General features: G+C 56.6%; 12 protein-coding genes across 12 annotated transcripts; 6 read left to right on the top strand and 6 right to left on the bottom strand.

Annotated features, from left to right (window-relative positions):
- Positions 1 to 418: 418 nt before the first annotated feature.
- On the top strand, positions 419 to 1,231 carry crp-74 (60S ribosomal protein L10a; the record flags this gene model as incomplete). Its single annotated transcript, XM_037316532.1, has 3 exons — positions 419 to 505; positions 609 to 912; positions 969 to 1,231. The coding sequence occupies 3 exons, from the start codon at positions 419 to 421 to the stop codon at positions 1,229 to 1,231; spliced, it is 654 nt and encodes a 217-aa protein (XP_037185913.1).
- Positions 1,232 to 1,649: 418 nt separating this feature from the next.
- On the bottom strand, positions 1,650 to 2,657 carry rnhA-0 (Ribonuclease H; the record flags this gene model as incomplete). Its single annotated transcript, XM_037316533.1, has 2 exons — positions 1,650 to 2,275; positions 2,402 to 2,657. 2 exons carry the CDS (start codon positions 2,655 to 2,657, stop codon positions 1,650 to 1,652), a joined length of 882 nt encoding a protein of 293 aa, XP_037185912.1.
- Positions 2,658 to 3,117: 460 nt separating this feature from the next.
- aurZ-1 (Dehydratase aurZ) lies at positions 3,118 to 3,584 on the top strand (the record flags this gene model as incomplete). Its single annotated transcript, XM_037316534.1, has 2 exons — positions 3,118 to 3,288; positions 3,345 to 3,584. The coding sequence occupies 2 exons, from the start codon at positions 3,118 to 3,120 to the stop codon at positions 3,582 to 3,584; spliced, it is 411 nt and encodes a 136-aa protein (XP_037185911.1).
- A 117-nt stretch (positions 3,585 to 3,701) lies between these two features.
- cwc15 (Pre-mRNA-splicing factor cwc15) lies at positions 3,702 to 4,514 on the bottom strand (the record flags this gene model as incomplete). The annotated part of the gene is made up of 3 exons (XM_037316535.1): positions 3,702 to 3,755; positions 3,809 to 4,426; positions 4,482 to 4,514. 3 exons carry the CDS (start codon positions 4,512 to 4,514, stop codon positions 3,702 to 3,704), a joined length of 705 nt encoding a protein of 234 aa, XP_037185910.1.
- A 286-nt stretch (positions 4,515 to 4,800) lies between these two features.
- rrp45 (Exosome complex component rrp45) lies at positions 4,801 to 5,756 on the top strand (the record flags this gene model as incomplete). The annotated part of the gene is made up of 2 exons (XM_037316536.1): positions 4,801 to 4,964; positions 5,024 to 5,756. The coding sequence occupies 2 exons, from the start codon at positions 4,801 to 4,803 to the stop codon at positions 5,754 to 5,756; spliced, it is 897 nt and encodes a 298-aa protein (XP_037185909.1).
- Positions 5,757 to 5,963: 207 nt separating this feature from the next.
- ARL3 (ADP-ribosylation factor-like protein 3) lies at positions 5,964 to 6,665 on the bottom strand (the record flags this gene model as incomplete). Its single annotated transcript, XM_037316537.1, has 2 exons — positions 5,964 to 6,553; positions 6,617 to 6,665. 2 exons carry the CDS (start codon positions 6,663 to 6,665, stop codon positions 5,964 to 5,966), a joined length of 639 nt encoding a protein of 212 aa, XP_037185908.1.
- Positions 6,666 to 7,344: 679 nt separating this feature from the next.
- On the bottom strand, positions 7,345 to 8,618 carry NUDT12 (Peroxisomal NADH pyrophosphatase NUDT12; the record flags this gene model as incomplete). Its single annotated transcript, XM_037316538.1, has 2 exons — positions 7,345 to 8,033; positions 8,084 to 8,618. The coding sequence occupies 2 exons, from the start codon at positions 8,616 to 8,618 to the stop codon at positions 7,345 to 7,347; spliced, it is 1,224 nt and encodes a 407-aa protein (XP_037185907.1).
- Positions 8,619 to 9,861: 1,243 nt separating this feature from the next.
- On the top strand, positions 9,862 to 11,038 carry CGCA056_v001279 (putative vacuolar amino acid transporter YPQ3; the record flags this gene model as incomplete). Its single annotated transcript, XM_037316539.1, has 3 exons — positions 9,862 to 9,920; positions 9,978 to 10,143; positions 10,211 to 11,038. The coding sequence occupies 3 exons, from the start codon at positions 9,862 to 9,864 to the stop codon at positions 11,036 to 11,038; spliced, it is 1,053 nt and encodes a 350-aa protein (XP_037185906.1).
- A 267-nt stretch (positions 11,039 to 11,305) lies between these two features.
- On the bottom strand, positions 11,306 to 12,652 carry asaE-0 (MFS transporter asaE; the record flags this gene model as incomplete). Its single annotated transcript, XM_037316540.1, has 3 exons — positions 11,306 to 12,082; positions 12,108 to 12,389; positions 12,437 to 12,652. The coding sequence occupies 3 exons, from the start codon at positions 12,650 to 12,652 to the stop codon at positions 11,306 to 11,308; spliced, it is 1,275 nt and encodes a 424-aa protein (XP_037185415.1).
- A 2,317-nt stretch (positions 12,653 to 14,969) lies between these two features.
- CGCA056_v001281 (uncharacterized protein) lies at positions 14,970 to 15,297 on the top strand (the record flags this gene model as incomplete). The annotated part of the gene is made up of 2 exons (XM_037316541.1): positions 14,970 to 15,053; positions 15,160 to 15,297. 2 exons carry the CDS (start codon positions 14,970 to 14,972, stop codon positions 15,295 to 15,297), a joined length of 222 nt encoding a protein of 73 aa, XP_037185416.1.
- A 454-nt stretch (positions 15,298 to 15,751) lies between these two features.
- PXP9 (Peroxisomal catalase) lies at positions 15,752 to 17,823 on the bottom strand (the record flags this gene model as incomplete). The annotated part of the gene is made up of 7 exons (XM_037316542.1): positions 15,752 to 15,911; positions 15,989 to 16,012; positions 16,075 to 16,382; positions 16,438 to 17,094; positions 17,198 to 17,254; positions 17,307 to 17,540; positions 17,596 to 17,823. 7 exons carry the CDS (start codon positions 17,821 to 17,823, stop codon positions 15,752 to 15,754), a joined length of 1,668 nt encoding a protein of 555 aa, XP_037185413.1.
- Positions 17,824 to 21,713: 3,890 nt separating this feature from the next.
- On the top strand, positions 21,714 to 22,346 carry CGCA056_v001283 (uncharacterized protein; the record flags this gene model as incomplete). Its single annotated transcript, XM_037316543.1, has 1 exon — positions 21,714 to 22,346. The coding sequence occupies one exon, from the start codon at positions 21,714 to 21,716 to the stop codon at positions 22,344 to 22,346; it is 633 nt and encodes a 210-aa protein (XP_037185414.1).
- Positions 22,347 to 22,948: the final 602 nt, after the last annotated feature.

Here is a 22,948-nt window from a genome sequence, read left to right on the forward strand (position 1 = left end):
GGCGATGCACCTGATCTCGTACTTTGACTTTCGCACCGAAGTCTTACATAAAAATGCCCGGCGCAAAACGAGTTCGTCAGAGCGATGGTATGCCGTACCGCGCGCCGAGTGACATGCAATGAATTTTCACCACCGAGGGGCACTACCAGCAAGGTACATGGAGGGGCAGTCGACTCACTGCAGCGGCCGGCGAAGACTCATTCGGCAGGCGGGCGGCGGGCCCCTCAGCCAATCGCCTGCGCCTTCTGGAACGACACGCGCACGGGCCGCACCCACAAGTGGCCATCCCCTCTGCCCTAATTAAAACGAGCGCCCCGCCCAAACTTTTCTCAAGCTTTTCCTTCTTTTTTTCGATCCATCACCCGACAACCCATCAACATCTACCGTAAGCACCAGATTACTGGGAGATATCGCCAAGATGTCGAAAATTACGGTCGCCAACGTCCGCGCTCAGGTCGGTGAGCTCCTCGAGTACTCCCTCGAGACCAAGAAGCGCAACTTCCTTGTCAGTATTCCCTCTCCGGGCGGCGTCGCAGCATTTTTCGAATCGAGAAACCCCAAGACTTGCGCAACGTCAATCGTAACCACAACCGCTAACCCCCCCATAGGAGACTGTCGAGCTCCAGATCGGCCTCAAGAACTATGACCCCCAGCGTGACAAGCGTTTCTCCGGAACCGTCCGCCTGCCCATCGTTCCCCGTCCCAACATGAGCATCTGCATTCTTGGTGACCAGCACGATATCGACCGTGCCAAGCACGGTGGCGTTGACGCCATGTCCGCCGACGATCTCAAGAAGCTCAACAAGAACAAGAAGCTGATCAAGAAGCTCGCTCGCAAGTACGACGCCTTCGTCGCTTCCGAGACTCTGATCAAGCAGATCCCCCGTCTCTTGGGTCCTGGTCTGTCCAAGGGTATGTCGCGTCTCCTCTCTTGCCACAATCGAACAGCAGCTAACAACACCTCGCAGCCGGCAAGTTCCCCACCCCCGTCTCCCACTCCGACGACCTTACTGGCCGCATCAACGAGGTCAAGTCCACCATCAAGTTCCAGCTGAAGAAGGTTCTCTGCATGGGTGTCGCCGTCGGCAACGTTGGCATGACCCAGGAGGAGCTCGTTGGTAACATCATGTTGGCCATCAACTACCTCGTCTCCCTTCTGAAGAAGGGCTGGCAGAACGTCGGTAGCCTTACCATCAAGGCTACCATGTCTCCCCCCAAGCGCCTCTACTAAGCGCGTCGTTGGTTTTCTACGGCGCCTGTGCTAGAGTACCGATGGGGCTGCGTCCTCGCGCGCTTGTGATGAGTGCATGAGGCACGCTGGCCTAGGAATGGGAAAGGACTACGGGCAATCATAGGAAGCTCTGCGCTCGGATTAGGAGCCGGCCAATACATCATCCCTTTCCGAACAAACACTTGTGGCACATTGTGAGAAACTGTGGTTATGTGAATTATGTTTGATGTTACAGGGTTGCTAAACCCCATTTTGGGCTTGGCTGCTCAGAGTAGTTCATACACGAGACATCCCTTCCTAGCTTACAGCCATGCCACACAACCGATCTGCCATTCGTTTCTGCGCTGAACGCAATATTTGAAGAGTATTGTTTTGACCACTCCCAATCAGCAAGGTGCAACAGTAAGCCAAAGTCCTCTTAGCAAAGAATACCATGGACGTCGCAAAACTTCTCAGACACCGGGAGATTGGCGGCAGCGTCCTTGGCCGCCCTATCTGCCTCGCCGTTCCACTGGCGCGGGATTCTCCAGAACCGAACCTGCATGCCCCTAGCCTTCAGCTGCTCGATCCTGAGCAGAAGCGTCTCCCATAGGTCACGATTCTTGACGCGGCCGCCGGTACTCAAATGCCAGTCCTTGCGCATCCATGCACGCACCCAGTCCGTGGCACCATTGACGACATACGTTGAGTCCGTAGCGATGACGATACTTTTGAAGCCCTCACCGTACCATTCGCGGAACCGCACTGCGGCGATGACGGCACGCAGTTCGGCGCGGTTGCTGGTGTGTTGGTAAACCTCGCCACCCGGACCCTGGTCCTCGAGGCGCAAAGAGACCACACCGGACTCCTTCTCAGAATAAGTGGGCTTGAAGACGAATGCACAGCCGCCGCGGGCCTTTGCGGCGCCGTTGTCGAGGCAGGCTCCGTCGGTATAAATGAGGGCCTCTGACTTGTCGTAGCGGTTTATGAAGCGGATTACATTTGGTATTGCCTTTGTGCTGACACCGGGAGGGAAGTGGTCCACCGGGGATAGAGCGTCGTTGCCTGGTTCAAATACGGTAGGAATGACGTTACCCTGTGGTTTCTTGTTGAGGTCTTAGTCCCCTCCGAATGGCCCTCCCCGGAGAGGCTTGGATTCAATGATGCCCTCCGCGGCGAAGTCGCGTTTACGTCCGTACTTGCTGTTGGCGACATCGTCGAAAATGACATCACGGGGCAAGGCATTGATACCGGTGCTGAAGAGCTCTTCGTCTGATGAGTCGTCCATCAAGCGGCCCTGGCGGAAGTGGCGGCCCTCCGTATCTACCTTGCCCAGGCAGGGAAAGAAACAGCGACCAGGAAGGAGAGGCAAGAGAAAGAAGAGAGCTGTGGCAGTAACGCCCGATGCTGAAGCTACGCAGAAGGAGCAATATGTCCACGTTGTCATTCTGTGTCATCTCCAATTGAAGTAACAATTTATCAGCCCCAAGCTTCCGTAAACAGCTGCTGCAAACGGGCACGTTGAACGGCCGGGCTTTCACCGTCCAACCCACGCGAAATCGATCACATCGTGATATGTGTGCAAGGAAATAATTTGGGCAACACTGGCGGAGTTTGCTCCGAAGACCTGGTACTTTGGGCCCAATCCAATTGTGAGCTGCAGGGACCTGAAGACTACTTGCGTGTGTGTGCGTGTCGACAACATTGGAGAGCAAACAGCAACCTGCACCAAGCCACTGCCGGTTGATGTTATCCGGGCCAGCACCCTGAAGCGCTCCCGCAGATTCCAATAAAACCCAACGTGCTAAAACTCACGGGTTCTCGATCAGAATGTGTTCATCGTGTTTTGAACTGCACAACTTGTCTAGAGATAGACCTAGCGTCACATGTCAACGTGCATCACCAATATGAGCGGCCAAATTGCCACAGAGATGCCACAGAACACAGTCTGCAGCATCGCCTTTCTCAAGCGCAAAGCGGACTTGACGCAGGAGGAGTTCTACCATCACTGGGAGAACGTCCACGGGCCTCTTGTCAGACCCTGGGCCGAGAAGCACGGCTTCATCTCCTACACCCAGGTAAACACGCCACACTCACCGATGAATGCCTCGACTAAGAACGTTCCCCGTCACAGGTCCATGCCGCGCAGGCAATGAATAAAGGGACAACACCTATAGGACCCGAGTCTCGCGATGCCAACTCTTTGGAGGGCTTCGACGGATGCGCCGTCTTCGAACTACCCAGCTTCGAGGTGTTTGCAGCCGCTTTCAAGGACGACTACTACCTCAACGTCATTGAACCCGACGAGAAGAACTTCATCGACAAGAAGGCCGGTGTGATGAGGTCCAGGGGCGATATGAGGAAGATCCTGTAGTCGCAGGTTTTGGTCGTTTTGCCACTCATGCGCCAAGATCGACAGGATACGAGGCCACATTTGAACGATATGCGATGCGAAACGAAACTGAATTCCTCTAAAGTCGGTGGTGGGTATCTATCTAACGTACTTGCTCATGAATCGCTTGTGGAAATCTGAACGGAGGAGATCCTGTACTCAAGTTAGCAAAGCCGCACACATGCCAATCAACACAACAAACTTACGTTGATGAACTCCTTGCCCTTCTTCTCCTCGGTGCCTCTCGCCTGGTTCTTGAAGACGACGTCGTCATCCCACCGTCGCTTCATGGCGAAGTCGGGCTTGTTCAGCAGCGGGTTCCCTAGCGCAATGTCCCGCTCCCTCTCCTCCTCCTCCGCCTTGGCCCTCTCTCGCTCCTCGCGCTCCCTCTTCTCCGCCCTCTCGCGCCTGATCTTTTCCATCTCCCGCTGCAGCTCTGCCTCCTCGTCATCGCTGTCCTCGTCGCTGTCGCTATCATCATCCTCCTCTTCGTCTTCCGAATCGGCGTCTATATCTCGCGACTCTTCCAATATCCTCCGCCTCTTCGTCTCAAAGTCTTCCTCGCCATCTGCTTGTGATGCCGCCTCCAGAGCGCGCTTCATGCCACCGGCAGGCGCGTCGTCGTCGACAGCGGATGGGGGAGGAGCACCGCCGTTCTTCTTGGCGAAGTGAGCGGCCTCGGCGGCGAGGAGCTCGGCTCTGAGATCGCGTGGTTCGTCGTCGGCCTCGCCGCCCTGACCGGCCTGGCGGAACTTGAGCTGCGTGTGCGCCGGAAGGAGGCGTTGATGATAGGCTGGGCCGCGCAAGGCTTCTTTGCCTCGTGCCTGGATTCATTTGTTAGTATTCAAAAGAAAGAGCGAATGGACAGGTTGAGCGTACCGGGTCGAAGGTGGGACGGTGAGCGGTGGTCATCTTGGAATGCTGTGTCGAGATGTAGAAGTCGTGTTGATGATTGAAGTTGGCTAAACTGGGTCGCAAAAGGGACCTTCTCCAGATGCACTGCTGCACGCGCAGGTGGCTGACAGGCCCAGGTTCAGCTGCAGGGGTACTGTGAGCTAAGGCATCCACCGCCCGGCAGAATTTTTGCAGGCGCCCCACCAATACGATTGACCTCAGTAAACACTTCCAGTAACTCCAGAGTGGCTCTCAGTCTGAACTGTGAGAATCGGCCCTTTACAGCAAGAGTCCAACCGCCAAAATGCCCAGAGAAGCAGAGCCATCAGCAAATGAGAAGACCTTCGTCACACAAGCTCTCAAGGAGAACTTGAGGCTTGACAGCCGCGAATTCGACCAATACCGAAAAGTCCAACTCACTTTCGGTGATGAGTATGGGGTGGCCAATGTAGAGTTGGGCAAGACGACGTACGGAAATGGTCAATTCTTGAGAAGCAAAGAACGGCATGTGCTGACCCATCTCACAGAATTCTCGTCAAAGTCTCAGCAGAAGTCACAGTCCCCTACGCAGACCGCCCATTTGAGGGCATCTTCCAAATCGTCACTGAGCTGAGCCCCATGGCGTCGCCGGCCTTTGAGGTCAATCGCCCAACTGAAGCCGAGGTCCTGCTCTCACGCCTGCTCGAAAAGACGATCCGCCGGTCCGGCGCCCTCGACACCGAGTCGCTGTGTCTCGTTGCCGGCCAGAAGGTCTGGTCCGTCCGCGCCGACGTCCACGTACTTTCGCACGACGGCAACCTCACCGATGCGGCCTGCCTCGGCGTCATCGCCGCCCTGCGCCACTTCCGCAAGCCCGACACCAGCAATGAGGGCGAGGCTCTCACTATCTTCACCCCGGCAGAGCGCGAACCAGTACCTCTGAGCTGGCTGCACAGCCCCTTCTGCGTCACCTTCAGCTTCTACGGCGACGAGGGCGAGATCACCCTCATCGACGCCAACTGGCTCGAGGAGCAGCTGCGGACGAGCAGCCTGACGGTCAGCTTGAACAAGCACGGAGAGATTAGCCAGATTTCCAAACTCGGAGGGACGCCCGTGGAGGCGGTGACGCTGCTACACTGCGGCAACGTGGCACTGCAAAAGGCCAAGGATTTCTCGACGCTGGTGGACGAGAAGCTCGCGGACGACGCCAAGCGGAGGGACAAGGGCGGTCTCATCTCGGAGCTGTTGTCTGCGGAGAATGACAGAGTAGTGGACGCATAGATTTGTCATGCCTGACGTAGAAGAAAAATTGTAAAATGATACCCAGCCATATACGCTCTCTCTGGAACCATCAAACTTTGGTAGTGAACATCTTCTCCCGTGGGGTACTCGTCCTCCTCTTGGGGCCAAACTCCAGAAACGCCGCTCTAATGATTTGTGAAACATCATTGCCTCGTGAACCGAAACGAACATTCCCCGTACGCAGCATCACCGCATCACCGGCGGCCTCGACTCCTTGTTCCACTTCACTCGCGACCTCACCCACTCCACCGCCTCCTTCACGCCCGTCCCCGTCAGCGCGCTCACGGGCAGCACCCTCGAGTCGCGGATGCTGCTCGCCTTCTCGCCCTCAAACACCTTCTTCACCAGCCCCTCCTTGATCCTGACAACCTCGACGCAGTCCTCCCGATCCTGCTTGTTGGCTAGCACCAGCACCGGCACGCCCTCCGTCTCGGAGTGTTGCAGCACGTCCTCCAGCACCAGGCGGCACTCCTCCAGACGCCCCGAGCTGTCGTGCTCCAGGTTCCCGTCGCCGATATCAGTCGAGTCGATGATGAAGACGATGGCGTGCGCGGAAGCGTAGTAGCTCTGCCACAGCCGGCGCAGCGAGTGCTGGCCGCCGACGTCCCAGATCTTGAGGTACATGTCCGGCAGGGTGATGGTCGAGACATTCTGGCCGACGGTCGGGACGGTCTTGAGCTTCGGGTCTGGGTGCGAGGGCAGGAAGAACGACTTGACCTGCTCGTGGAAGGTGGTCTTGCCGGCGTTGTCGAGGCCGAGGAGGATGACGGAGTACTCTGCGCAAAGGGAGCAGGTTAGCGAGAGCCGGCCAGACGACGTGTCGTTTCATGTGCGCGAACCTTCTTTACTGGTGGCCAAGAGGTAGAGGCCCTTTGCGAGGTGGTACATGGTGGGCAGCGGTCGCTTGCGGACAAGCTCGTCGCGCGGTCGTGGGCGGGCGGGCGGGGCGGCGTGGCAGGTTATCGGCGACGGAGGCTTCGTTGGCGGCGCAGGGCGGGATGGGGACGATGGAGGTGAGGTGGATGGAGCTTACCGTCCACGACGGGACGGGAGCTGGCGCTGGAGCTTGGTTGTTCTCCGGCGCTGACACGCTGTCCGTAGCGCCGTCGGTGGGGCAGTGCAGGGGTTTCAGGGGACTTTGCGTTGGCGGCTCTTCAGCCCTATGCCGCCGTCATGCGTGAGAACCCGGAGAGTCGACTGATTTGAATCTCCGCATGTTCTGATCGACGGATGCTTGTTCGAAACTTCAACTACACTTCTCTGACCCGTTGTTGAAGCTTTGGCTTGCAGATCAGGTCATTTTTCTCGAGCGGCTAACGCTTGCCAGGAACGTAGTCGTTGACTGCTCGACATCAGCCAGCTTTCTTGTCCGTACCGTCGTCTTCGCCGTCTACGCCCGTCTTCTGAACCCGAACTGTCTCAAAATGTCACCATAACACAGCATTCACAGTACATCTCACCATGTAGGTGTCATCTCGTCACGCATATACTTTCACGTCTATTCATCCAGTTCTATCCTTCGTCTATGCTCGCTACAACCCCGCCGGCGCCCACATCACACCCTCACTCACATCTTGGGGATGGTGGTTGCGTATCCCTCAATCACCGCAGTCATCAGACGGTTGGCAATGGCCGTGGGGGGAGGCAGACGGAGGCTGCCCTCCTTGTATCCCTCGGGCGCCGCCTCTCCCAGGCCGCTCACGCCGGTCTTGAGCGCTTCCCTCACAGTCTCAAAAGGGAACCACTGAGCGTCCTCGAGCTCAGGGTCGTTTCCGAGGTCAATGGTCTCGCCGTCAGGAAGGGCCTGCGCAATGGCACCAATCATCAAGCTGGCAGGGTACGGCCACGGCTGGCTCGAGTGGATGACGACTCTGCCAACCCTCACACCACTCTCCTCCAAAACCTCGCGGCGGACAGACTCCTCGATGGACTCGCCCGGCTCGATGAAGCCCGCGAGGGTGCTGTACCAGTGGGGAGGCCACCTCTTCTGGCGACCAAGGAGCACCTTCTGGCCGTCGGCAGAGACGACGGCGGCGATCATGGTCGGGTCTGTCCTGGGGAAGCTGATGTTGGAGACACCGCCGCGCGTGGGGCATTCGGGCCTGTCAAGCGCAGCCCCGGTTCCAGCAAGATCCGTGGGAGGACACAGGCGCTTGTAGCCAGTGTTTCCCGACAAGGTGATTTGCCCGCAGCCTGCGCAGAACTTGTTGCGGGAGTTCCAGTCGGCAAGTGACCTGGCCTGGGCGTAGATGCCGGCTAGTGTGTGTTAGCGTATGGAGACTGTATTGGTTCTCACGATGACCTACCAGCATCCGGCTCGAGAGTAATATGCCTGGTACCCTGGAGGAAGTTGTTGCCCTTGGCAGACTGGGCCGCGATGAGCTGGTTGGCAGCCTCTGCGTACGGGCCTTTGGGGGTCACGTCAACGGCGAACCAAGGACGGCCTTGGAGACCCTTGTACTCAAACGGGACCTTGGCGCCCTCCTCCAAGCCGAGGAAGATGATGAGCGGGCGGGAGACGGAGGAGTCGTAGTTCTTGATAAGGTCCTCCTCGGAAGGCCCAAAGGGGTCCTCCGAGGTCACAGACTTGACATCGTCAAAAGACACGAATGCGAGTTTTGAGGGGGCGCTGGTCAAAGGGCTGAGGTCCTTGAGGAGCATGAAGTTGGTCTCCTTGGCCTGGAACGCGGATCTGATAAAGGTGTGGTCGGTCCGCAGCCAGCCAACACGGTTCAGGGCGCTGCCGGCGAAGTAGTTGACGGTCTCCCGTCCGAACTTGCGGGACAGCATCGAGTCGGGGTGGTCGACGGGTGCAGGGAGATTGGGGATCTGAGAACCCATGCCGAGGTTGGTTGGGCAGCGGTGAAGCTATCGCGGGATTTCCGGGAGCGTGTGTGTGACAGTTGTCGCCGGTGCAGGAGACAAGGTGGCTGGCTTGAGCACTCGGGACCAAGACAAGTGATTATGGCTGGAGTCTATCAAGCAGTCACTTGGAGTGTTCCTGGAGATGCAAATGTTCAAGACGTGTAGTGGCGGCGGGCTGTCCCGGCTGATTAATCAGATGTAAGAGACACGGATGGCGGGGACGCAATGCGATGGAGCCGTGATGGTGAATCACGACTCGCCGCCTGAGCTCCGATGAATGGAGCTTCCGGAGATCCCCTGTGGGCGCAGAGCAGCCGTGCGGGAGCAGGCCATCGACTGGTCCTTACCTGCCCGCCCTAGGCAGGTAGGCAGGTAGGTAGGTACCCGGAGTTGTCGCGGCATTCGGCCTGACACCCGCCAGCGATGGACGCCAACACTGCCCGACACATCAGGTCCAACTCTGTTGCGAGAAGCCAGACAGATTGCGAGCCTTTACCCAGTGGAGGAGACCCCGGGATGAGCTGGTGACAGAGGGACGGCGCTCCAATGGCAGCCCGCGACAAGTCAGATGTCAAGTGAGATGAGGTGCTTAAGCTTATCTCCACTCCGACTTGGCCCCCGAAATCGCCCAGAAAATCGAGGTTCGGTGGATTGGGGGATCTTGCCGAGGCGAAAATTCCGATTTCTTAGTCATCGCCCATCGCCCACCGCCCAGGGCGTTCCCGGTCCAGCACTGGAGGACGAGCTGAGTGCACTAAATTCCTGCACAGCAGCACCTGGTAAAAGTGGGCGTTTCAGCGCGTCTTAGCGTCTCTTCCCCCGCATTTTGGCGACCCTTTCCGGCGACAGCAGGCAATAGCGGTGACGTCGTGGCACCTCGCTAAGCTGCTGGCGAAATACCTGCTGGCGCACGTGTCCGCCGATGGCACGAGCGAGCGCCGAAGCGGAAGTGGGAGCAGCTTTCCAATTTTTCGACTCATTTTCGCAATTGTCTTGTCCATGGAAAAGTCTTTCCCCTCGACATCGCCAGGATTTGTAGGAGGACACCCCTTTTTTGCTATTGCCGTTCCTAATATCGAGTCGGCAATTCCTTTACTAGACTAATTGATCATTTCTCTTCCTTCCCTAGGATCTTTTCTTCTTCTCCTTTGTTTCCTCATATCGTTGTCTCCTTTGTGGTACCACTTTGTCGCATCACGCCTCCGACCTGCGCATCACCATGGCTCCCCCTACCGAGCCTCTCAACCTCGATGTTGAGGCCATTTCTGGCATTTGCGGGTAAGTTTGAACACGTCCGCCTGCACAATATACAGCCTCTGACCTCATTGCGTCTAGCTCCATCTCAATTGCGTGCTGGGTTGTGGTGTTCTCCCCCCAGATCCTCGAAAACTTCCGCCGCGGCAGTGCCGACGGTTTGTCGCTGCAGTTCATCATTGTCTGGCTGGCTGGCGATGTCTTTAACATCTTGGGCGCCGTCCTTCAGGGCGTTCTCCCGACCATGGTGAGTCACGGCCCATGCATGCCTCGAGCATCGATGACCCTGGCTAACGCTATGACTCCTTGCCCAGATCATCCTCGCCATCTACTACACGATTGCCGACATGGTGCTGCTGGGACAATGCTTCTACTACCGCGGCTTCACCTGGAAGGACGAGGTGGTTCCCCCGACCCCGAAGCCGCGCAACCGCACCGGCGAGCCGAACGAGCGGACCGGCCTCCTGCCCGCGTCGGCCATCGAGCGTGAGCGCCGAGGCTCCGACTGGTCCCATCTCTCCCCTGCCGTGCCAATGCGCCCCGAATCCGCGCCCGCTCCCCCGCCGAGGCCCTCGACCGTCCTGCAGGCGATTGCCTGGAACACCACCGCCATCATCATGGTTTGCGCCGCCGGCGTCCTCGGCTGGTTCCTCAGCCGCGGGTACTCCGACAAGGAGCCCGATCACAGCAACAGCGACGAAGATTCCCTGGAGTTCAACACCCTCGGCCAGATCTTTGGCTGGCTCTGCGCCGTCCTATACCTCGGCTCTCGCCTGCCGCAGCTTCTTCTCAACTACCGCCGCAAGTCCACCGAGGGCGTCAGCATGCTCTTCTTCCTCTTTGCCTGCCTCGGCAACCTGACCTACGTGCTGAGCATCTTTGCCTTTGAGCCCCACTGCAAGAACGAGTGCTCCCCGTCCGAGGCGAACCGTATCTATGGCCGCTACATGCTGGTCAACCTCAGCTGGTTGGCCGGCAGCTTGGGCACCCTGTTCCTCGACATGGGCATCTTCGCGCAGTACTTCATGTACCGCACCGACGGCGAGCTCAGCGACATTGAGGAGGAAGATGACGAGAGCATCGATGAGGATCGCTGGGACCAGCGACCGCTCCTCGCGCGTGGTGACTCGTCATACCCCTAGGCGAGGCACATCCCTCATATTTAATTGTTTTTAAAGTACTGCATATACGGAAGTAATTTTGGCGCATTTTGAAAAGGAAAAGGGGGCAATCATTTCACAAAAGAAGTCTTGCATTGTGGGGCTACAATCGGCGCAACAAAAATGGTCATGATATGTGGAAAATAAAACGGGACAGGTCCGCAGAGGTAGATCATTTGACATAGATCATCTGATGACTGCTCTAGAAAAGAATTGAATTCAGCTTGCATACTCATTCACCAATCCCTTCTACAACCACCCGATCCTCTTCCAGAAGAAGCTCGCTCCGCCCATGAGAGCAGTCACGCCCATGAAGATGATCAAGGTGCCGTACCCGCTGCCGTACCCATGCGCCAACTCGCCCTTCCACGGGGAACCGCTGATCAAGGCCTCGCTCAGCGGTCCCGAGATGACGTTGCCGATACCACGCCCGGCAGCCAACATGCCAAAGACCATGCTCGAGTCGACGCCGCGCTCCTTTTCACGTTCGGGATCGGTGACCTGCTTCATAATGCCGGGCCACGTCGACGTATACGCGCCAGCAAAGAGCCCGTACACGACGCAGAAGAGGTACAGCACGCCCAGGCTGGACGAGAAGCCCCAGATGAGGAACGTGCCGAGCGCGGCGCCCACGCTGGCGAGCATGATGCACGACGGGGCCGAGAACTGGTCGACGAGCGAGCCCATGCCGATGCAGCCGAACACGGAGGCGACGTTGACGAGGAGCAGCGTCAGCGCGGACGGGAAGGCCGAGGCGCCGAGCGAGCTCTGGGCGTACATGGGCAGGTAGATGCCCGGGAGGAAGAAGCCCAGCGCCTCGACGATGTTGGCGAGCTGGTGCAGCACAAAGGGGCGGCTCAGCATGAACTTGAGGTTGTTGAAGGGCGCGGCGTGGATGGGCGAGAGCGACATCTGCGAGACGGGCAGGCGCGGCTTGATGAAGAAGGCGAGGGGCGCGGTGAGGCCGAAGAGGACGCCGGACCAGATGCGCAGCGTCGTGCGGAAGCCCACGGTGCCGAGGAGGTACTCCAGCAGGAGGGGGGATGATGACGCCGCCGAGGCCGGTGCCGGACCACATGACGCCGTAGGCGAAGCCCTTGCGGCGGACGAACCACTGGTCCATGTAGAGGATGCAGGGCAGGTAAGCGATGGAGCCGCCGACAGCGTAGAAGACGCCCTGAGTCACGATGAGGTGGGGCACAGTTTGGGAGAAGGAGGACATGGCGAGGGCGATGCACATGATGAAGAGGCCCACGATGGGTGCGTGGCGGCTCTGGTGGGGGAAGAGGCGGAGGAGGCCGATTACGAGGAAGCCCGAGAGGTACATGATTCCCTGGGGAGGTTAGTGTCTGGGGCATTCTGGGCTCGTCGGATTCATACCATGGCGCAGGTGCCGATGACGGCGATGTTCGGTTGCCCGGCGAAGGGGGCGTTGGTGGAATAGTAATTTTGGAAGACACCAAAGGCGAAGGGGAAGCCCCATACGAGCACCTCGATGGCGAAGCACGCGGCAAGGAAAAGCCACGCCTGGCTTGCCGCCGTCGACGGGAGGGAGCGAATCGAATTCTTGGCTGGAGTGGTGGTTGTCCTGGACATTGTCGTCGACGCCGGAGCCAGACTCGGGGCTCTCTGCGGCGTACGGATCCCGAAGAGGCGGGGTCGCAGCCGGAGGAGGTGCCGTTGGGGCCGGGCCAGCCCCGGCGCGGAGGTGTCTCAGCTCGGTTTCTGAGGTTGACATTGCTTCCGACTCTTCTGGCGGCGTCAGTTGCAAAGACTTTGTTGTCAATTGACAAGTTGGAGAAGTGCCGCAGATTTGATCGGGAGCCGTTCCGGTGGGAGCTTTAAAGTCTGAAGGGTTGCAGAGGTAGCGGGGATCGGCTCGGATTTGGTGCCCACACTGCGCCCTCCGCTTGACGGCTGTTGATCCCTTGACTGGGGTTCAGCCAACCGAGGGCGCGCGCTAATCCCACTGCATCAGATTTTAGGGGTCTTGTTGGTGCTAAGGGTGTGTGCGGCCAAGATTTTCAGGTCGGATTCCTCTGGTCGCTCTTTTCTCTCTCTAGAAGGTTTGTTCGAATTGCATGTAAGCAGTGTCGCCGGTGCACCTGACCGGAGACATCGCCGAGTCTACCGGGTCCGACTCCGGTTTCGGACCCACTCGGTCCGTGGCATGCGGCACCGGCCTACCTTACCTATTGCAGCAGCACGCACGAGATGCTCGCGGAGCTGAAGTTCAGGCATAACTTAGTCAAAATGCCGCCTGTCGCATGCCTCTTCACGTGGGCGATCGGCCAGTCTTGATTTGACCCGACTTGCTCGCTCAACTTGTGCAAGTCCTGGCAATCTACATACGACGTCCGGCAAGCAAGTTTGAAAAGTGAGATCTTACAATCTCGATACTATTCTAGCTCGAACTTCATCAAACCGCATCACTCTCAACCTCGACTTCATTGGATCCTCCATCTGAAGTCGGCGGTTTCGAATTGAATCCTTCCCTTAACCCCGACGAAAGCCGCTCGAACTCCAAACACGTCGCTTCCAAGTCGAGCAACAGATTGTCTCTCTTGAATCGCCCACCAAGGGCTGAAGAATATTCTGGGCGTCACAACCCTGCAGCCCGTAATACCACGTCAGATCGCCCATCATTGTAAGCGGCGATCGCTCGGATTCGGGCCCAGAAGAAGGAAAAAAGAACCCGTCAATAACCCGATCATTGGTTGGCAGACCGAGTCAGCCCATGGCGGGTTACTGGGATCTCTTTACTTTAACTGCCACCGAACAGCACCCTTTCTTAGCATATCCGTCAAAAAAGTGTGCCGCGTCACTATTAGCATGTAAATGAACGTAGACTAGTAAGCCTCAAAATAGCCCGTTAGTCGCATTCCTACAAACCCCTCCTGCAGCCAACATCAACCGTCTCATCTTCCACTCTCACTGTCGCATGAATCCATTCAGGACAGGCACTGAAAGGCATCTTCGTCCCAAGAGGTGATGTCAAGGCAGGAACAGACTTTTCCTTGCGACGCAACCTTCCCACCGTCTGTCACTACTCAGTGCCGACCGCATGCCCGCGTTTGGCGTCACCCCTCGCTGAGGTCATTCCCCCCCACCACGTACACCACCCCAAGGATCCCCCACCATCCACGACAGCAGGCACACCACGAGGTCAGGCGAAGGAGCCTTGTCTCGCACCACCGCCCACGACTCGATGAAGGGATATCCCGAGCTCGCATCACGCTGCCAGCCGCTTCACCTTCCTATCCCAAGGTGAACAGCCCTCGGCTGGCGGCCGAACAGCTTCTGTGGTAGTCCTCAAACCCGCAGCAAACACCGGAACGCGCAGCACGACCTGCAAGTGCCGCCTGATGCAAGCCCAGTCCATCCTCGCAGCTTTTCCTTTGAAATCAGTGTATTCACACAACGGATGTCGTACCAACACCCCGGTCTGGCACTCTTTTTCGGACCACTCGTCTGGCTCGGATTAAGTTGCCCTGAGCTTTAATTCTCTTTTTCCAGGCCAAGGCTTTCCAGCTGTAGCCAGTCTGCCTTCCGTTATGCAGATGGGGGCCCAGAGAGACCCCCGGACCTGGCGAGGGCGGCGCGCGGTCCACGGTTTCTGATTGTTCTACGGCCTGGTCTTCGAATCTTCTGCTCATTAATAAAAAGGATTTCCCGCACGTCCTCGCTTCTGGTCTGGGGTTTTCTCTTCCTTTTTTTCTTGTTGTGCCTGAACCTTCGATCCGTGTTTCCAACGTTACATCGACACCTTTGGTTTCGAAGCTGAAAGAATTCCCGGCCCTCTTCTGTCTGAGTCGACGCGACGACATACAATACCCGGCGGCGCCCATCAATTGAAGAACTTGAATACTCGAGGACGAAATAGTCTCACCCCGTGTAATACGTAATTTTCAAAATGTCGGGTCCGGTCGAGTACAACCAGATGCCAAGGGAGCCTGCACCGGCGATGATTGTGGAGCCGAACCATTCCGAGCAACCCGTGAGTTCCGCCATCACCCACGATTTTCGGTCTCTGGACTCGAACGAGCAGCTCTTCTTTCCGTAATTGAGATGTCAAGCGATTCCACGCTGACGGTTTGTACCAGCGATTGGTAGAGCCCATGAAGATGGAACAGTCAACGTCCCTACGAGGCGGCAAAGCAGACGGCGGAGTAAGCTATACCCCCCAACCCATGATTCTCTCTCTCCTCATCAACTTCCCCAAACTTGACCACGTCTTGTAAAAGTCCTGTCGTTTTCGCAAAACCACATCGACGCCCACAAGTCGCGCGTAGCTTCGGGGAGGTTGATGCTCGAGACTCATCATTGGAATTTCAAACAGCTAACCAACAACTCTCACCTGCTGCAGGCCATCTGCTGCGGTATCTGCGCTGGCCTCTGCTGCTTCGAATGCCTCGAGTGTTGCTGCTGCTGCTGTTAGTCGACTCTAGCGGCGGCCCGATCAGATGTTACAACGAGGCACCGACCGGCTGCTCCTCATTCTTCACTCTTGTAGATCGAATATGCGAGTCGGCGTCGAAGAACACGAAGCGACCGCTCTTGAAACCCCGATCCGCGCAAGCGGTGGGCGACTCGTATGAGGACTTATGAATTTCACGGACGGAAAGGGATGGGCGCATTTGCACATATACCAAGGCCATGAGGTTTTCATGCGCCACCAAGATCATGTATAAATCTTTAGAACAGTTTCTCAACAATTGTATTTGGGTATTTCAAGCTTTCTTCGCGGCGCGCATCATCCATGGCTGCCCGCTCGGCTTCTTGTGTGTCTCCTGGAACCTCGGCGCGGAGGTGGTGGTAGTACAGGGCGTCTATCCTGTCAAACGCATGCTTGACTCTAAGTGAGGAGACTCTCGTCTAGGTCGTTTGTCTATCGCCATCTTTTGTTTGCATCGTGACATCGTAGCTTCTTACAGCTTGGCGCGGGGCTCCTCGGGACTGATGTCGGTGTTAGTCTTCGGAGAAGAATATGCAGATACGAATGAGGACGGGAAACTTACGCAGCAATCTTCTCAGTCGCCTTCATGATGGCACCGCCAAGAGCGGGGTTGACCTTGGAGAACATCTCATAGGCAGCCGAGCGGACCTCGGGGACGGCGCCAGCAATCGCGCCAGAGACGTTCTTGATGAAGTTCTCCTGCTGGCCGGGGGTGCGGCCGAGGACCTTCCAGAGACCGTTGGCCTGCTCGTAGTCGTCTGCGGTGATGGGACCGAAGAGGTCCTCGACGACCTTGCCGGCCCACTGCTCGTGAGAGCCAGCGGCCTTGACAGGCGCGTAGTTGAGGGGGCGGAAAGTTGAGGGGTAGTTCTGGATGAGGTCAATAAAACTGAAATGTTAAACAACTTGTTGAATCTGAACTTACAGGGTTGGCACCGTAGTTGCCGTTGACGGCCATGGCTCCGTCTCTCTGGAAGGGGTTGAAGGCGTTGAGGGGCTGGTTGACGGGAATTTGCTGGTAGTTGACACCGAGACGGTGGCGGTGGGTATCAGGGTAGGAGAACAGACGGCCCTGGAGGACGGGGTCGGCAGAGGGCTCAACGCCGGGAACCAGGTGAGAAGGAGAGAAGGCAACCTGCTCGATCTCGGCGAAGTAGTTCTCGGGGTTCTTGTTGAGGGTGAGCTTGCCAAAGGGCCTCAGGGGCACCTCGCTCTGGGGCCAGACCTTGGTCAGGTCAAAGACGTTCCACTTGAACTTTTGAGCCTGCTCAGGAGTCAGGGTTTGAACGTAGACGGTCCAGCTGGGGTGGTCGCCCTTCTGGATAGACTCGAACAGGTCCTGAGTGTGCCAGTCAGGGTTCTCAGAAGCCATCTTTCCAGCCTCCTCATCTGTGAAGGTCTTGTTTCCCTGATCGGTCTTCAAGTGAATCTGAACGTAAACGAAAGAGCCATCGGGCTTGGTCCACTTGTGCGTGTGTCCGGAATAACCGTTCATGTGTCTGTAAGAGTAAGGAGTTCCACGATCAGAGAACAAATGCATCAGTTGATGGACGCATTCGTGGTGATTTGTCCAGTAATTCCACTGAATTTAACGTTAAAAAGAGTTATTTGAAGCCTGGAATCAATTGCTTACCATCTGGTTGAGTTAGCGAAGTCGTGATGCGAGTTGTGGTGTTGAGACTTACCATGGTGGCATCCTTCAGGTTAGTTTGCGGGTGGCGCTTCTGGGTGTGAATGAAAACCTAAAAATGGTAAGAACAATGCCAGAAGGACCAATCCATCAATTTCAATTACCGGGAAAAGACTCGGGTCGCGGAGGAAGAAGATGGGAGTGTTGTTGTAGACCCAGTCCCAGTTGCCCTCCTCGGTGTAGAACTTGATGGCGAAACCGCGGGGGTCGCGCGCAGAGTCGGCGGAACCCTTCTCTCCACCGACGGTAGAGAAACGGACGACGGCCTTGGTCTTCTTGCCGACCTGGTTGAGCATGTTGATCGAGGTGATGTCGCTGATGTCGTGGGTGACCTCAAACTGTTGTCGCATGTCAGTGTCTCGCCTTCAGAGACCGCCCGCTGTTCCGCCATACCTCGCCATAAGCACCGGCACCCTTGGCGTGCACGACACGCTCGGGAATGCGCTCGCGGTCAAAGTGAGCAAGCAGATCGATCAGGTGGAAGTCCTGGAGCAGGAGAGGTCCGTTGGGACCGGGACGCTGCCAGTGCTGGGGGTTCTGGACCGGCGCGCCATTGGAGGTGGTGTAAGTCGGCTTCTCGTTGTACCGGTAGGTGGAAGGGGGCTTCTCGTCGGATCCCATTGTGTCGGCTGTCTCTCGAATCGAGGATGAGACTATGGGGGTTCGGATGTGGGAGGGCGGGTTCGAGGGTTACACTGCTAGAGTGTTGTTGCTTAGCTGCTTGAGTCCAAGTTGGATATCAAGAAACAGAAGCGGCAATTGGCAATTCAGATCAAAAGAAGATCAAAGAGGATCTTCAGGGGTCCAGCGGGAGGGAAGGGGAAACATAAATACTTTCAAAGGCTGCGCGCAGAGAAAAAGAAATGCCCCCGGGCAATCCATCCAGCTTGCGATGGGGCCCTCACCTCGGCCCCTCCCCATCGTGCTCCAGTTTCTCTCCTTCTCTCCCCCCATTTCTTTCGGTTTTTGGGGACTTTCTCCCACTCAGGGCGCTCAAGTTACGAAGCAGAAGCCAGGGCACGACATGCGTCGACCGGCAGGGATGCCATCAGATTTGAGAAGCTCCGGCACGACACGGCCAATGGAATGTCACATAAATGCAAGCTTGGGGTGTTGAGATCCACACGAAGCTCCATTTCGAGGTTTCCTAGCGCTCTTCAGCCCCCTTGTCGCTCCACCCGTGGCTTTCACTGAGTTGTGTCTAAACGATTCAGCAGCAAGACGGTCGGCTATCTTTCTGTCTGTCTTCCAACATGATACAGAACTCAACCTCGGCTCACCTCCTGCCCGCCGAGCAACGTCTTTAGACGCAGGTAGCCGCGTCTCTTGCGTTAAAGAGTTCACAGGCAACGCTGTGCCGTCGGGAGACACCAGCACATCCGGCAAGGGTCAGCAGTGATATATGCTTGTGAGACGGGACATGCGCTCATCCTCGGCTCACACACGTCGCCTGGCCCCTCCGACAACGGCATGGTCCCACAGCAACCTGCCAAGTTGTCTTCTGCTGCCGGGTACACCAGTCATGTCCCGGTGCTGCTGACCTCCCCAGATGTTGCGGGGGAGACGCTCTGCACCGGGACGGTTGTCGTCAAGTTGGAGAGGTTCCAGCCTCTTGAGCGATGCGGAGAAAACTCGCTGAGACGGACGACAGCCAACATGGATTTGGCCGGTACAGCATGTCGCCTGTGACCAACGAGTTTGGTCCTACGGACCCATCAGACCACCCGTATGCACCTCGACGGTTAGGCTAGCTTTGCGACTGTCCAGAAATTCCGACCAGACGTCTGAAGAGGAAAAGATGTTGCAAGTCGAGCAGCGCGCCAATCGGCTGTGCGCGACGAGGTTCATGCCTGTATGTATGCCTCCAGACCACGCTTGACATTCAAACCCCATCGGCCTTTGGATGAACCACGCAGACGACATCCAATGCGAGTGAGTCTCTCTCCGTTGCCCGACAAGTCAACCGTCCTCCATGCTTATGCGAATTTCTGTTTCTGCTCCAGACCCGAGCCAGAGACAGCGGGATTCCCACATCGTGTATTTTACCTAAATCGGGAAAAATGCAGGAGAGAAAATGACATCATTGGTCAAAGACAGGCAGGCCTCGCCGGGAAGCGTCCTATCGCGATGGCCTTCCCTGTCCCCGGAGTGGAGCGGGAGACGGCAATCCTGCGCACACCGCCGAGCTCGCGACATGTCTGGGTGGCTCACCACGCAGCAGAGTCGCGTCCAGCCTCGACGTTTTCCCGTTGCCGGAAAGGGAGAAAGTGGCAGCTCGCGCTCTCACATGATCGGCCTTCGGTTCGCATTCCGCTACGGCCGGCTGGCGTTCCGACCGCTGCTGCGCCGAGACCGCCGAGAATTTGGCTCGCATCTCGGTGATATCCCGGAGGTCTCCGGACTTTGGCACCCAACTTGTGATGTGCGGCTTTTGCATCGATGGAAGATTCAGGTGCGAAGCGTAAAGCGAAACCAAGGTTAAAATGCCAACGGGCCCGAAAGACTCAAGTAATCAAGACTGAGCATATCGGGAGAAGCCGACTTTTAAATGGAGAGATGGCTTGTTCCGGGGGCACTCCACCATTGTTGGTGGAGGAGCCACGGAATGGGTCGGTCGAACGCGGAAAGATGCCGAGCCCTGTATGTGTGGCGTTCCGAAGCTGCCTGTCAGCCAAGAGATACCAAACATGGAGAAGCTCAATACGTTAGAATCTCTAACAATTGTGAATTACTGCCTATTGTCCCTCTTTCTTGTTGACTCGGGGAGCGCTAGCTACATCTCCCTCGCATATGAGGGCCTTCAGAGGTAAAGAAGTCACACATAGAGGGCGTGGGGATGCAGCGTTTGTTACCAAAGATGAGTTTCACGCTTGTCAAAGTCACCGTGTTTTCACTCCTTTTGCGGAAGCCTTCCTCTTCAAATGGAGCATAGGAGTTGGCAGATCAACTAGTATCCATCATCGATGACTTCCATTTCCTCTGCCTGTCTCTATCCGCCCATCTTGTACCTCGTTCTCTGCATCAAGTTTGCTTCTGCCAGAATCCTGAGACACTGTCAGGCAAAAGCTGGCTGTTTCCGAGGTTGACGTTCATCTTGACACCGCGCAGCAACGGCTGTGGCCCAAGACAGAGATTCGCCAAAGAGATCAGTCAGAGTCAGGCGGGCTAGGAACCTCATACTTCGTCTGTTTTCAGCTTCAGCTTGGAGGTGGTCGTGCATTTCCTGAATCCGGGCGTTGTGCATCTGGCTCATCGTCATGGTTGTCTTGCAGAACATTAGTTGGGTGACATGCAAAGTCGAGGTCATGCGTACACAATTTCTTGCTGATCTCACGATCGATAGCACTCTGGTCGCCGCGAGCTCGCTCCAGAACAACCTTGGCATCGGCAAGAACCTCCTTCAGCTGAGCTCGCTGACCAGCCGTGAGATCTTTGGTGAGGATAGCCTCGTAAATGTCCACAGACTAGGCTCCAGGAGACGACGAACGAGTTCAGAGATGTCCCTATATCCTTCAGTGGAGACCGACAAAGCTAACACGTCCCTCGGAGTTGCTTCAAAGGACGAATACCACAAAGCTTGTAACCAATGCTACTGCCGGCTCTTGGAGATTCTAAAAAGCTTTCCCATTTTGCCTTCGCATCCTATCGTGAGGGCCTCTCTCTATCTTTCGTGCATGTTGCCTTCTGGTCGAACCGGCCCTCGAACTGAGAGTGATCAGGGATGTTCCAATAACCCTGCGTCAGTCAGTCAGTCAAGAGGACCTGGAAATGAGAGATACTGTCGTTGGGCCCTAACGTCACCCCACAGGACGCATACATCATTCTTGCCGCAGACAACACGGGCACGAGCTTGAAGATTATTATTCGCGGAATGACAGAAAATGCCGCGCAACGCTCTGCAGACAACCGGTGACAGATCCGCATTGCGTCCCCTGAGTGGACAGGGTCGATACTGGATCTGGCAATCCATGGGTTCTGGGGACGACGCAGCCCACGGCCCCGGAAGGTCGATTGCAGTAGTTGGTTTTGCATTTTCAACACCAGGCAATGAATCAAGCCTATCGGTTACTTCTCACAAGTCCCGACCTGTCTCCCCTCTTGGCAAACTTGGCTCTGGGGTGCCACGGGCAGGCTTCGTCCTTCAAGATCATGCTTGTCGGGAACAACTGTCCAACGGCACTGCCCCAGATGATGAGCATGATACAAGAAATAGGACAAGCTTGAGTTGACACGAGGTGGGCAGGTGGAATTTGGCAAACATGGCAAACTCTCCGTGCCGGAGGAGAAACGTCACACCCGCATCCGACCCGGCTCCGATGTGTACGTTGAAGGGAAGTTATCTGAGCAAACATGAGCGCATTACATTTGGCTAAAGGGGTAAATCACGGCAAAAGCTGACTGAGAATAAAAGAGGTCATAGTGAAGACCACTTCGAGGGTTTCTTGCAGTGTTCTATACACTTCGTTTACCATCACAGCGCCTTCAGCTTTGTGCAGCTCTGGACTCCTAAAATGCTTCTCATCACAGCTCTTATCAGCGCTTCGTTCTTCCTACCGGCAGCGGCAGCACCAGGAGCCGAGCTTCTGCCCGCTTCCCAGATCACCGAACGCCAGGACGACGAGAAATGTGAGGAGGGACTCAAACCGTGCATGAGAGGATGCATCGCCAAGACCGAGATATGTTGCGCCGACCCTGAGAGAGACGAGCCTTGGAGCTGCAAAGTGGACGAAGTTTGCGGCACCTCTCCTAAATTCGGTTGCTCGAAACCCAGAACAACCACGGCGTCTTTGACCCTTTCAGCCACTGCGACCTCCGCCTTGAGCCCCGGCGATCCCGACCTCGACCCGTCTCTAACTGTCTCAAGCCCATTCTATCCATCGGAGACGACATCAAACGTGAGAAACAAGATGCCGGGATCGACCTCTGTAGCCTCGTCACCAACACGTCAGACGTGCTCCTTTGAGATGGCGGCAGTCGGACTGTACGGCAGCACTAGTACCAACACACCGGAGGAGGGGTGCCCGGGTGCTCTTACATCTGCTGCTGACTACGGTGCCTCGGGGGCGGCTGTCAGAGTCGAGTCCTTGTTCATTATGGCGGCGATGGGAGCTGCAGCAGTCGCATTGGTGGGTGGCCTGGCTTGAGTTGTGTAGTGTGGTAAGGACGGTCCACGTCAGAGTGGAGGATGGAAAAGAAAGACATGACGGATTATGAAGTTGGGAGTAGGGAGAGTCTTGCTAGCCGGGCAGTGTTAGTTGGCTATCCGGGCAGCGTCTACCACACGCGTGTAATCCGTATATCCTACCGAGACCTATTTTCCCTATACCAAAACGACTACGTCTCCTACATACTCACTTTGGTTGTCGCTATCGTCGCCGCTATCGTTATCACTATCGCTATTATTGCTGTTGTCCTTACTACTTCTAATCGCTTATATTATCGTTGTCGCCTATTGCTATCGTCTGTCGTCGTCTACCGTCGTCGTCTACCGTCGTCGTCTACCGTCGTTATTACTATCCCTTCCACCACCTTCCAAATGGCCTCCGTTCTATGGCGCAGCCACTGCATCCATCGCGGTCCTTCTGTTATGAGAAGTTGACCGGAGGGGAAGCCGCTGGGTCAAGTGCAGCTCGAGGTTATTGCCTCGCCGAAAGCGACAAGAAGGGGGGATTAAAAATGATACGGGGCAGGCGGGTGACGGGATCGACCGTGAAGGTCGGGTTGAAGCGCATTTCGAGAGGTACTT

Source organism: Colletotrichum aenigma, assembly GCF_013390185.1.
Source record: "Colletotrichum aenigma strain Cg56 chromosome Unknown KSG_Cg56_contig01, whole genome shotgun sequence".
In the NCBI taxonomy this organism is placed as follows: Eukaryota; Fungi; Ascomycota; class Sordariomycetes; order Glomerellales; family Glomerellaceae; genus Colletotrichum; species Colletotrichum aenigma.